General features: G+C 44.0%; 1 protein-coding gene and 1 pseudogene across 1 annotated transcript in view; both read left to right on the forward strand.

Annotated features, from left to right (window-relative positions):
• Positions 1-8,657, forward strand: part of LOC109904936 (ubiquitin carboxyl-terminal hydrolase 32-like) — a 108,912-nt pseudogene extending 100,255 nt beyond the window's left edge.
• Positions 8,658-9,394: 737 nt separating this feature from the next.
• The window catches only part of si:ch211-167j9.5 (fibroblast growth factor receptor homolog 1), a 32,943-nt gene continuing 27,786 nt past the window's right edge, over positions 9,395-14,551 (forward strand). The window contains 2 exon segments of the mRNA XM_020503794.2: positions 9,395-9,748; positions 9,882-9,974. Of these exon segments, the coding sequence (XP_020359383.1) occupies positions 9,708-9,748; positions 9,882-9,974 (134 nt within the window). The 5' untranslated portion in view covers positions 9,395-9,707.

The following is a 14,551-nucleotide window of genomic DNA, read 5'->3' on the forward strand; positions in this document are numbered from 1 at the left end:
CCAAGTCCCTGATTAGCTTGATGATAGCCCAGTGATCTGCAGTAGTTTCCCCATTGTTAGACAAACCAGTCATTCAGAAAGAGGTAATAAAACGCACAGAAACAACCGAAACCAGAGCAAACATATATTTACTTCTATTCATAGTGCACAATACACCACATAGCCCATATACACAGGAAGAATGAGGTCAAGTTGTTTTACTGAGCCTCGCTCTCTCTTTCTCTGTCTCTCTCTCTCTGTGTCTCTCTCTCTCTCTTTCTCTCGCTCGCTCTCTCTCTCTGTCTCGCTCTGTCTCTCTCTTTGTCTCCACAGCCTCTCCAGCTTCAGGCAGGAAGTCAGCCCCTCCCTCTTCCATCAGTTGTACCAGCAGCCCCTGCAGCAGCCCCAAGACAGGAGGAGGGTCAGGGAGCACAGGCCACAGACAGACCCGCCTCAGGCTTCCCCAGCTGGGCAGCCGCCACCGCCTCTCCAACAGCAAGGAGAACCTGGAAGGTAGTACCAGGGAGGGGGGCAGCGACTCCGACACCGAGCCCAGGGAGGGAAGACTGCAGGCGGACACGGAGGGTGGGCTCGTGGGAGTGAGGAGCGAGCCGGAGATGTCCACCACAGACGCGTTTAGCAGCCTCAGTGACGTCATCGTGATGAACGGGGACAGCGGTGGCTATAGCGACGGGCTACAGTGCACGGAGGCCAGTACGGTGCCCAGCACGAACCTAGAGACACCCACCACCACCCTTCTGCACCAAAGAGACAACAGCCTGGAGAACATCTACAACTTATATGCAATTTCAGTGAGTGCTTCCAAAACTTCTTGGAGGTTAGCCTCCTAAACTATACCTCGGGAAGTTTGGAATTAGTTTAATATATATATATATATATATATAGTTTAATATATTATCAATATAGTTAGTTTAATATATGTATAGTTAGATATTTTGGGTTCCGAATGACTCTAGAAGGTTGGTGTAGATTAGAACGCATCTGTCCCAAATAGCACCCTATTCCCTATATAGTACACTACTTTTGACCAGGGCTAGCACCCTATTCCCTATATAGTATAGTACACTACTTTTGACCAGGGCTAGCACCCTATTCACTATATAGTATAGTACACTACTTTTGACCAGGGCTAGCACCCTATTCCCTATATAGTACACTACTTTTGACCAGGGCTGGCACCCTATTCCCTATATAGTGCACTACTTTTGACCAGGGCTAGCACCCTATTCCCTATATAGTACACTACTTTTGACCAGGGCTAGCACCCTATTCCCTATATAGTACACTACTTTTGACCAGGGCTAGCACCCTATTCCCTATATAGTACACTACTTTTGACCAGGGCTAGCACCCTATTCCCTATATAGTACACTACTTTTGACCAGGGCTGGCACCCTATTCCCTATATTGTACACTACTTTTGACCAGGGCTGGCACCCTATTCCCTATATAGTACACTACTTTTGACCAGGGCTAGCACCCTATTCCCTATATAGTACACTACTTTTGACCAGGGCTGGCACCCTATTCCCTATATAGTACACTACTTTTGACCAGGGCTAGCACCCTATTCCCTATATCGTATACTACTTTTGCGCATGGCCCATATTGTGTTATTTAATAGGTGGTTCTCTCTCTCTCTCTCTCTCCACAGTGCCATTCAGGTATCATGGGAGGAGGACATTATGTGACCTATGCCAAAAACCCCAACAACAAATGGTACTGTTACAACGACAGCAGCTGTAAGGTAAGAACACACACACACACACACATCCTCTACTGATAGTCAATATAATCTAGCAAACCAATTAGTCACTTTAAAGACTAGACTATCTCTTTTCAAGTGCGTACTTGTTTGACGTGTCCTCCCTAGGAAGTGCACTCGGAGGAGATGGACACGGACTCTGCCTACATACTGTTCTATGAGCAGCAGGCGGTGGACTACTCTCAGTTCCTGCCAAAGACTGACGGCAAGAAGATGGCCGACACCACTAGCATGGACGAGGACTTTGAGTCTGACTACAAGAAGTACTGTGTCCTGCAGTGATCAGGATAACACCCTCGACCCACCCACCCACCTACCCCTCAACACTCTGCCTGTGACTCTGAACCGACCCACTCAGCCCCTCAACACTCTGCCTGTGACTGAACCGACCCACTCAGCCTGTGACTCTGAACCGACCCACTCAGCCTGTGACTCTGAACCGACCCACTCAGCCCCTCAACACTCTGCCTGTAACTCTGAACCGACCCACTCAGCCCCTCAACACTCTGCCTGTAACTCTGAACCGACCCACTCAGCCCCTCAACACTCTGCCTACACAACGCTTCTTCTTCAGCCAGTCACTGGTCGCCAAGAAGCACAAAATGGTCATCACAAACTGAACCACTTCTTTTCGAATATCGGTTGAATACCCCCCTTTGTTTTGAAAGCTTGCCAAGAGAACAACATTTAAACCCCACATAAAGCATTAAACTGGTGTACATTTAGCCTGACCCCCCCCCCACCCCACCCCACCCCACCTGTATGTGTGTTGGATTACCATCACATAAACTGAGATTGCTTTCCTGTTGTGCATTTTCCTCCCCTGCAGCCATCACAATATGTTCACACACCTACATAATGTCTGGCTCTATAACTCTATACAGTATCGGTAGGATAAAGATGACTGTGTTGTTTTATATTGGTACGGGTTCTTATGTTCCTTCTTCAGTAACGATACTGTCAGTACAAAAACAACTCGTATTGTTACCTCCACTGTCGCTTGCATTTCGTTGGCCAATTGGAACAGTAAAAATTAACCTCACACACTTCCTATGTTGATGTCCACAAACACACACACACACACACACGTGCAAGCACGCACTTCAAAAAAAAATTACGATCTCCCTTTTATGAAGGAAAGGTTGCACAAAAATCGAGGTGTTTGACCTAAATTTGACCCCGTTGCCAAGCAACTGCCAAAACAAAAATGTGCAATTGCTGATCAATGTACCCATAACAATTGAATGAGTTTAGGGGGTGTTCATTGTAAGTCGTTTTAACTCACAAGCTTGAGTTTAAATCTGAGTTATGTTCTGGACAGGTGCCATAGAGGATGTTTCAAAGATTCATATATATATATATATATATATAATTTTAGTTTTGTTTTCTCTTTCTCCAAATACTTATTTTATAGAGATATATATTTTTATTATATTTTTTTTATGCACAATTTGGTTCATTTAAAGGTTGACGTCGTCGTCTCCACTGTTTGTCTACAGTACGTTGTAGGGAGCTAGTCTGATACTGTACATGAATAGGGTACATCCCAGATGGCACCCTATTCCCTAGTGCACTACTTGTGACCTGGGCCCATAGGGAATAGGGTGCCATTTGGGATGCAAGCAAGGACTGCCTGTCAAATTTCCATGTTGTATCTAGTCCTCATAGCTCCACTCTCTCAACAATACCATGTTGTATCTAGTCCTCACAGCTCCACTCTCTCAATACCATGTTGTATCTAGTCCTCACAGCTCCACTCTCTCAACAATACCATGTTGTATCTAGTCCTCACAGCTCCACTCTCTCAACAATACCATGTTGTATCTAGTCCTCATAGCTCCACTCTCTCAACAATACCATGTTGTATCTAGTCCTCACAGCTCCACTCTCTCAACAATACCATGTTGTATCTAGTCCTCACAGCTCCACTCTCTCAATACCATGTTGTATCTAGTCCTCATAGCTCCACTCTCTCAATACCATGTTGTATCTAGTCCTCACAGCTCCACTCTCTCAACAATACCATGTTGTATCTAGTCCTCACAGCTCCACTCTCTCAACAATACCATGTTGTATCTAGTCCTCACAGCTCCACTCTCTCAACAATACCATGTTGTATCTAGTCCTCACAGCTCCACTCTCTCAATACCATGTTGTATCTAGTCCTCACAGCTCCACTCTCTCAACAATACCATGTTGTATCTAGTCCTCATAGCTCCACTCTCAACAATACCATGTTGTAGCTAGTCCTCACAGCTCCACTCTCTCAACAATACCATGTTGTAGCTAGTCCTCATAGCTCCACTCTCTCAACAATACCATGTTGTATCTAGTCCCCACAGCTCCACTCTCTCAACAATACCATGTTATAGCTAGTCCTCACAGCTCCACTCTCTCAACAATACCATGTTGTATCTAGTCCTCATAGCTCCACTCTCTCAACAATACCATGTTGTATCTAGTCCTCACAGCTCCACTCTCTCAATACCATGTTGTAGCTAGTCCTCACAGCTCCACTCTCTCAACAATACCATGTTGTAGCTAGTCCTCACCTCATAGCTCCACTCTCTCAACAATACCATGTTGTGTCTAGTCCTCATAGCTCCACTCTCTCAATACTATGTTGTATCTAGTCCTCATAGCTCCACTCTCTCAATAGCATGTTGTGTCTAGTCCTCACAGCTCCACTCTCTCAACAATACCATGTTGTATCTAGTCCTCATAGCTCCACTCTCTCAATACCATGTTGTATCTAGTCCTCACAGCTCCACTCTCTCAATACCATGTTGTATCTAGTCCTCACAGCTCCACTCTCTCAACAATACCATGTTATAGCTAGTCCTCACAGCTCCACTCTCTCAACAATACCATGTTGTATCTAGTCCTCACAGCTCCACTCTCAACAATACCATGTTGTATCTAGTCCTCACAGCTCCACTCTCAACAATACCATGTTGTTATCATTTCCATCAGCTGCTAGACAAAATAATCTGTGGTAAATCACTACTTAAATTGCGCTGTCATAACACACTATGATGGTTAGTGATTACCCACGTTTCATAGCAGGTATGCTGACAGGTGTTATGGCGTCTTTTTACCAACACTAGGAAGACTACGGTAGTGCACGTGAAGTATAAACCATTGCTTGTTCTGTTCATGACTTGTGGCCAAGCCACTAGCCAAATGTCTGCTTCTCTGTCTGCCATACGTGTGTTTCCATGGCGAGATGGCAGAGATGTGACATAGTCATGCCAAAGTGTTACATGGATTCTCCTGGCCAATCAAAAGGCTCACATTTTAGTGCTCTGAGAAAGATTAAACCTGATTGGGGGTGGTTGGCACTAGTTACCACAGCCACAAAGTCCAGATTGGCCATCTTGTACAAATTCATGAATACAAAAAAATGTGCTTTTTGTTTTTTTATTTTAAGGTTTAGGCTTAAAGTTAGCAGTGTGGTTAGGTTTAAAAACAGTTTTAGAAATCGATGTGGTTTAGCCATAATTATGACATTGTGTCTGTGGTAACTAGTGATGACCGATTTGGGCAGAAAGACGACATTATCAGGAGATTTTAGTTCAGTGGACTGTCAGAGGAGACGTCGCCCTTTTTGTTCCAATACTTGAGAAATGTATCCTTCCTTACATTCCTTGAAGTAATCACAGAGCTGAAGTGGTTGGGTTGGGGAAAGTACTATGGTGATACCCTTAATTATAGCTATCCAATAACTACCATAAGGAAGGAAGGACTCATTTCTAAAGCATTCAAACAGGCCCAGTGTACTGGAAGAACGCACCTGAACCACTTTATTTTATTTCACCTTAACTTTAAAGTCATTTGATATATTTTTATAGTTTTTTTTTTTGTCTGGTTTTTACGAGCAGCTCTTCTGTAGAGCGGCCATCTTTTTACGTTACCTTTTGTGAACAGATGCCTGTTTCCTCCCTGGAAAACAATACAATACTCGACGGTTCTCATTATTTATGATTTCTAAACGTTCTCTTATATAGTGAGGTTGTCCTCCAAGCAAGTTCTAGGTTCATTCAAGAGAATGCCAGGTGAATGCTAGGTGAATGCCGGGTGAATGCCAGGTGAATGCTAGGTAAATGCCGGGTGAATGCCAGGTGAATGCTAGGTGAATGCCGGGTGAATGCTAGGTAAATGCCGGGTGAATGCCAGGTGAATGCTAGGTGAATGCCGGGTGAATGCTAGGTGAATGTCGGGTGAATGCCAGGTGAATGCCGGGTGAATGCTAGGTGAATGCCGGGTGAATGCCGGGTGAATGCCGGGTGAATGCCAGGGGAATGCTAGGTGAATGTCGGGTGAATGCCAGGTGAATGCTGGGTGAATGCCGGGTGAATGCTAGGTAAATGCCGGGTGAATTCCGGGTGAATGCCAGGTGAATGCCGGGTGAATACCAGGTGAAGGCTAGGTGAATGCCGGGTGAAGGCCAGGTGAATGCCGGGTGAATGCCGGGTGAAGGCCAGGTGAATGTCGGGCGAATGCCGGGTGAATGCCAGGTGAAGGCCGGGTGAAGGCCGGGTGAAGGCCGGGTGAATGCCGGGTGAATGCCGGGTGAATGCCAGGTGAATGCCAGGTGAATGCCAGGTAAATGCCAGGTAAATGCCAGGTGATTTTAAAGCCTCTGACCCCCTTAGAAAGTTGTTGCTGCTCTATTTGTTTTGGGGGGGGGGGGGATTATATGATCATCATGGATGCGCTGGATAACATTTCTGTCATTGAATGAAATGTTATTGTCCTTGTCAGAAAATGGATTGAGAGATTAATGCAGATTGAATTACTGAATGTTCTTTTGTCTTTTTTATATCCCCCCCCCCCCCCCCCCCCCCCCACACTGTAAAACGATGTCTAACTATTGAATGTTATAGGACATTTTATCCAATATTTTAAATACACCCTACATGACCAAAAGTATGTGGACACCTCCTGGTCGAAAATCCCATTTCAAAACCATGGGCATTAATATGGAGTTGGTCCTGCAATTTTGCTGCTATAACAGCCTCCAGTCTTCTGGGAAGGCTTCCCACTATATGTTGGAACATTGCTGCTGGGACTTGCTTCCATTCTTCCACAAGAGCATTAGTGACGTCGGGCACTGATGTTGGGGGCGATTAGGCCTGGCTCGCAGTCGGAGTTCCAAATCATCCCAAAGGTGTTCGATGGGGTTGAGGTCAGAGCTCTGTGCAGGCCAGTCAAGTTCTTCCACACCGATCTCGACAAACCATTTCTGTACTTTGTGCACGGGGGGGCATTGTCATACTGACACAGGAAAGGGCCTTCCCCAAACTGTTGCCACAAAGTTGGAAGCACAGAATCATCTAGAATGTCATTGTATGCTGTAGCGTTAAGATTTCCCTTCACTAGAACTAAGGGGCCTAGTCCGAACCATGAAAAACAACCCCAGGCCAATATTCCTTCTCCACCAAACATGGAATCCACCAAACCCAAATTCGTCCAATGGCTGAGAGCTTTACACCATTCCAGCCGACGCTTGGCATTGCGCATTGTGATTTTAGGCTTGTGTGCGGCTGCTCGGCCATGGAAACCCATTTCACAAAGCTCCCGACGAACAGTTCTTGTGCTGACATTGCTTCAAGAGGCAGTTTGGAACTCAGTATTAGGCGTGTGTGGCCTACCACTTCGCGGGCTGAGCCGTTTGTTGCTCCTAGATGTTTCTACTTCACAATAACAGCACTTACAGTTGACTGGGGAAGCTCTAGCAGGACAGAAATGTAACGAGTAGACTTGTTAGAATGGTGGCATCTTATGACTGTACCACATTTGAAAGTCACTGAGCTCTTCAAGTAAGGCCATTCTACTGCCAATGTTTGTCTATGGAGATTGCATGGCAGTGTGCTCGATTTAGGTGTGACTGAAATGGCAGAATCCACTCATTTGAAAGGGGGTCCATACTTTTGTATATACCGTGTTACATCACTTCATTCCAATAGAACAGTCCATGTTCCAATGTTTACACTAGCATACAGTAGCACTTAGAATGCCTGCCCAATACATTGCTTTATACTAAGTAGTGGGTTAGTGTGGATATCCGAACCGTACATATCCAAGTCAAACAAAAGCGGCTTTCTATATTTTGCTTGAGCAGAGTCCCAAATGGCATCCCCATATACCCTTTGGAGTGCCCTTTGGAGTGCCCTAGTGGCTCTGAACCCTCTGCTCTATGGGCTAGATGTGTGCCCTGCACTGAGACAGGAAATTAGGACGTTTGCGTCACAAACAGCACCCTATCCCCCTATGTCGTGCCCTACTTTTGACTAGGGCTCTGGTCAAAAGTAGTGCTCCATGTAGGGAATAGGGTGGGATTTTATACTTTGCAATTTACCGCATCTTCAGCACTCTTTACCAGCAGCAAGCACACAGATGCCGTCCTGGAACCCACGGCCCTACTGGTTCACTTCAGATCCAGTCAGCTACATTTTGTTCTGATTCCAGCCAGAAAACATATTTATCTTTTAAAACACTCCTATGAGCATTTCAATCCTGTGAAGCCCAATGCTAATTTATTAACTGACCAGTGTACACCCCCTCCCTCTGTGGCAGGATGGTATGACCCGTTGGCAGATAGTGCAGTCTACTACTGAATTTTTTTTTTTTTGATGGATCGGAAAGAGATGTAATTCATTGAAATTATCTTTTTATTTTGTAGAAAGTGTTTAAAGAATTAAAATGATATTGCACTGACATTGAAAATGTACATAAAGTGTTTTGTAAAATAAGCCATTAAAACAGATGTATTTGAATGTGAACTGTAAAAAAAAATACAAAAAATACTGTTGTATATGGTGTGATGAAACTGTTGATCTGTAACTAATATCCAAGCAACACATTCAATACAACAGATGCAATTAAGGCATTCAGTTGATGGCTTGGTTTTCTTGTGTGTGTGTGTGTGTGTGTGTGTGTGTGTGTGTGTGTGTGTGTGTGTGTGTGTGTGTGTGTGTGTGTGTGTGTGGTGTGTGTATGTACGCGCGTGCAGAAACCCCAACCCTCCACTTTTAGTCCGTGTCACTTTCTGCCGAACAGACTAGCTAGCAGCTGTGGTGGTCGGAACAGAACAGTTACTTCCCCGAAACAAAGACTCACAGCGTGTTGTTATTTACGCCTGACCCCAAAAAAACGACAGACATCGTTTATGTCCTAAATGGCAACCTATTCCTTACATAGAGCCCTATGGGCCCTGGGCAAAAGTAGTGCACTGTATAGTAAATAGGGTGCCCTTTGGGACGAAGACGGGACTGAACTTCACTGTGAAGCATCCATTTCCAACTGAAGAAGTGTGTCTTTATTTGTCTGTCTGCTTCGTACTCCTCCATATAGATCATATCATTCATATTCATTATATCCTTCACTGCCCGCAATTGATCCGAAAAAGGTCACACGATACGGATAAGTTCCTCAACATTTCGTGGACCTAGGTGTTCATTGTATAGATGCAGTAAGTGTCTCTGTCAGTCAGACAGCTCGGTCTCCACGCCAGTTTTAAAAAAAAAATTGAAAACCACGGGATGCTACTGTGCATTTCCCCTCCGTGCTGTGTGGTTCTTGAGCAAACAAAAACCCGTCCTTCTGCCTCCACTAACACAGGATATGATGTATTCCATTTCCTCTCAACGGGTGTCTTCTCTTCAAAGGGGGTCTCAGAGAAAAGCAGATCATCACAGTTATCGACAGAGAATCCTTCTGTGAGTCTAGACGTTGTCTCAAGTCTATTGTTGGGCAGTGCCAGTTTACTTTTTAAAAAACATTTTTTGTGCAGTGTGTTATGAAACAGATGTATCCTCCCCAAGGGGCCCTTTTGAGAGGACAAGTAGGGTTAGACGGGTAGATAGGCGGAGGTCTCTTTTTCTGACTCGTCACTGACATGCTGTCTGTCTACATGAACAAGGATGAGTAACTGGATGACATGATGGCCTCCTTGAACAATTCAACCACCCAATTCTCCAAGTGAGTTCACCTGAAATGGAATATGAGCCTCGATGTAATCTTATGTGAAGACTTAGGTCCCGCTATGTACTTAACTTTCAGACATCTATCTTGCGTGCTTGTGTGTACCTAAAGTCTCGTCTGTCACTTCCAGCATGAAGTTGGACCTACCTCATTACCTCCTCATCGGGGTGTGTCTGCTCACCGTCCTGGTTTTCATAGTGCTGGGGACTCTGTGGCTCAAAAAGTAAGACGGCTCACCTCAATGGGTTTGAGAAATGTTCTGTATTCTACTTTTCGATTAAACATTGCGGTTTGAAGTTATGTGAGCCTCTGTCAGCTAGTACTGTTGGGGCGCGGAGAAAAGAAAATCTGTGTAGACTTAGAGACTGTAGATACTGTATAAGAGGAGCTTCAGAAGGAGCCAAGCACCATCTCCCAACAACTGCAAATTAACAACCTTAAGCAATTTTGGAATTTAAATTAATAAGTGGGGTTAGACAAAAAAAAGTTAAAGAATTGAAATCATACTGGAAAATGGTGAACTGAAAAAATATATTTCCATTGATCGTTAATTCTCTATTGACCTCTAGTCCTCTGCGTTGTGTATTATCTTAAATTATTCATACACTCCCCCCTAGACCATTTAATATATATATATATATATATACACACACACACACACACACACACAGTGGGGAGAACAAGTATTTGATACACTGCCGATTTTGCAGGTTTTCCTACTTACAAAGCATGTAGAGGTCTGTAATTTTTATCATAGGTACACTTCAACTGTGAGAGACGGAATCTAAAACAAAAATCCAGAAAATCACATTGTTTGATTTTTAAGTGATTAATTTGCATTTTATTGCATGACAAGTATTTGATCACCTACCAACCAGTAAGAATTCCAGCTCTCACAGACCTGTTCGTTTTTCTTTAAGAATCCCTCCTGTTCTCCACTCATTACCTGTATTAACTGCACCTGTTTGAACTCGTTACCTGTATAAAAGACACCTGTCCACACACTCAATCAAACAGACTCCAACCTCTCCACAATGGCCAAGACCAGAGAGCTGTGTAAGGACATCAGGGTTAAAATTGTAGACCTGCACAAGGCTGGGATGTGCTACAGGACAATAGGCAAGCAGCTTGGTGAGAAGGCAACAACTGTTGGCGCAATTATTAGAAAATGGAAGAAGTTCAAGATGACAGTCAATCACCCTCGGTCTGGGGCGCCATGCAAGATCTCACCTCGTGGGGCATCAATGATCATGAGGGATCAGCCCAGAACTACACGGCAGGACCTGGGGACCACAGTCTCAAAGAAAACCATTAGTAACACACTACGCCGTTGTGGATTAAAATCCTGCAGCGCACGCAAGGTCCCCATGTTCAAGCCAGCGCATGTCCAGGCCTGTCTGAAGTTTGCCAATGACCATCTGGATGATCCAGAGAAGGAATTGGAGAAGGTCATGTGGTCTGATGAGACAAAAATATAGCTTTTTGGTCTAAACTCCAGTCGCCGTGTTTGGAGGAAGAAGAAGGATGAGTACAACCCCAAGAACACCATCCCAACCGTGAAGCACGGAGGTGGAAACCTCATTATCTGGGGATGCTTTTCTGCAAAGGGGACAGGACGACTGCACCGTATTGAGGGGAGGATGGATGGGGCCATGTATCGCGAGATCTTGGCCAACAACCTCCTTCCCTCAGTAAGAGCATTGAAGATGGGTCGTGGCTGGGTTTTCCAGCATGACAATGACCCGAAACACACAGCCAGGGCAACTAAGGAGTGGCTCCGTAAGAAGCATCTCAAGGTCCTGGAGTGGCCTAGCCAGTCTCCAGACCTGACCCCAATAGAAAATCTTTGGAGGGAGTTGAAAGTCCGTATTGCCCAGCGACAGCCCAGAAACCTGAAGGATCTGGAGAAGGTCTGTATGGAGGAGTGGGCCAAAATCCCTGCTGCAGTGTGTGCAAACCTGGTCAAGAACTACAGGAAACGTATGATCTCTGTAATTGCAAACAAAGGTTTCTGTACCAAATATTTTCTGATGTATCAAATACTTATGTCATGCAATAAAATGCAAATTAAGTACTTAAAAATCATACAATGTGATTTTCTGGATTTTTGTTTTAGATTCCGTCTCTCACAGTTGAAGTGTACCTATGATAAAAATTACAGACCTCTACATGCTTTGTAAGTAGGAAAATCGGCAGTGTATCAAATACTTGTTCTCCCCACTGTATAAACTTCAAATGTATTTTTTAGAAAGAATGAACAGTCTAAAAAACATTAAGTAAGCATAAAATAATTGACATTAAATACCTTGCATTTCTATAAAACACAAAGGGTATATTTTACTTGCTGTTTGCAATAATAGATTTCACACAAAGTTATAGAAAAGGTGTTAACAGGTGCGATACCACATCTGAGAGAGCATGGTTCATTACAGCACCGAGGACTGTTACCACGGGCACCTTGACGAGGCTTGAAGACGATTATGATCCCTCCCACACCAATGACACCCACAAGCACTGGTTACAGTGAGAAGATTCCTCTTGAGCGGACAGCTTGATGAAAACCAGTCAATATCCAGGTCCCCAAGAAAGTAGACCTCTCTGTTTACATCACATACACTATCAAGCATTTCACACATATTATTTAGATATACTGACTGTTAGCACTTGGTGGCCAGTAGCAACACCCCAAAAGAAAAGGCTTTAGATGAGCCAAGTGAACCTGCAACCACAACACTTCAATAACACTTGACATGAGATCTTCTCTAAACATTACAGGGATATGGCTCTGAATATATACAGCACCTCCCCTATAAGCATTACAGGGATATGGCTCTGAATATATACAACACCTCCCCTATAAACATTACAGGGATATGGCTCTGAATATATACAGCAACACCTCCCCCCATCAGGATTCCTGTCTCTTCTATAGATGTTACATCCTTGTATTTCTACTGATGGATCCTCAAATGAATTATCTCAGAAAGCTTTCGGAATGTATTCAAACCCCTTGACTTCTTTCCACATTTTGATACGTTAGTCTTATTGTAAGGTTGATTAATCATCCCCCCCCACCCCCTCATCAATCTACACACAATACCCCTAATGACAACAAAAAACAAACATGTTTTTAGAGATTTTTGCCAATTTATTAAAAATAAAAACTGAAATATCAGATTTACTCAGTACTTTGTTGAAGCACCTTTTGGCAGCGATTACAGCCATGAGTCTTCTTGGGTATGACGCTACAAGCTTGGCACACCTGTATTTGGGGAATTTCTCCCATTCTTCTCTGCAGATCCTCTCAAGCTCTGTCAGGTTGCTGCACAGCTATTTTCAGGTCTCTCCAGAGCTGTTCAATCGGGTTTAAGTCCGGGCTCTGGCTGGGCCACTCGGGGACATTCAGAGACTCATCCCGAAGCCCTTCCTGCATTGTCTTGGCTGGGTGCTTAGGGTTGTTGTCCTGTTGGAAGGTGAACCGCCATCCCAGTCTGAGGTCCTGAGTGCTCTGGAGCAGGTTTCCTTTAAGGATCTCTCTGTACTCTGCTCCGATCATCTTTGCCTTGATCCTGACTAGTCTCCCTGTCCCTGCCACTGAAAAACATCCCCACCATGCTTCACTGTAGGGATGGTGCCAGGTTTCCTCCAGATGTGATGCTTGGCATTCAGGCCAAAGATTTAAATCTTGGTTTCATCAGACTAGAGAATCTTGTTTCTCATGGTCTGAGAGTATTTTAGTGTCTTTTGGCAAACTCCAAGTGGGCTGTCTTGCCTTTTACGCAGGAGTGGCTTGTGTCTGGCCACTCTACCATAAAGGCCTGATTGGTAGAATGCTGCAGAGATGATTGTGCTTCTGGAAGTTTATGTCATCTTCACATGGGAACTCCCATGTGACCATTGGGTTCTATGTCACCTCCCTGACCAAGGCCCTCAGTTTGGCCGATCGGCCAGCTCTAGGAAGAGTCTTTTTTTTAAAGTATACAGTGGGGGGGGGGGGGGGGACTTATTTTCCACCATAATTTGCAAATAAATTCATTAAAAATCCTACAATTTTGTCTGTCATAGTTGAAGTGTACCTATGATTAAAATTACAGGCCTCTCTCGTCTTTTTAAGTGGGAGAACTTGCACAATTGATGGCTGACTAAATACTTTGTTGCCCCACTGTATATTGTTCAACTGTGCTGTGATGCTTCACAAAAGTACTGAACCTTTCTATTCAAATCAAATCAAATTTTATTTGTCACATACACATGGTTAGCAGATGTTAATGCAAGTGTAGCGAAATGCTTGTGCTTCTAGTTCCGACAATGCAGTAATAACCAACAAAAAAACTAGGATGACCTGGGGTACTAATGTAAGAAATAACACGTAAAAAAACAAAAAACTGCATAGTTTCCTAGGAACGCGAAGCGAGGCGGCCATCTCTGTCGGCGCCGGAAGATTGTAAATTGTAAATTAAATAAACATTTCTGCTAAAATATGTATTATATGATTGATTGACTATGACTTTTCAAATCACCCAGTATTGCTATCTGCAGCATTAGTTCTAAGCAAGTGTTGCAATTCTTCAGCCATTCCTGGACCTGTGACCAAAAACGAGCTACATATGGACAATACCAAAATAAATGATCTAATGACTCTGTCTCCTCACAGCAAAATCTGCAGAGCTGGGAAGACTGTATTGCAAGACGTTTGTATAATAATTTAAATTGAGAAAGTTAAAGTTTTGAATCCGACGTTGTTTTGCGCGTCAATTCATAAACCAAGCCATTTTTAATTTTAATTTTACCTTTATTTAA

The sequence above is a fragment of the Oncorhynchus kisutch genome, linkage group LG15 (genome assembly GCF_002021735.2).
Source record: "Oncorhynchus kisutch isolate 150728-3 linkage group LG15, Okis_V2, whole genome shotgun sequence".
Lineage (NCBI taxonomy): Eukaryota > Metazoa > Chordata > Actinopteri > Salmoniformes > Salmonidae > Oncorhynchus > Oncorhynchus kisutch.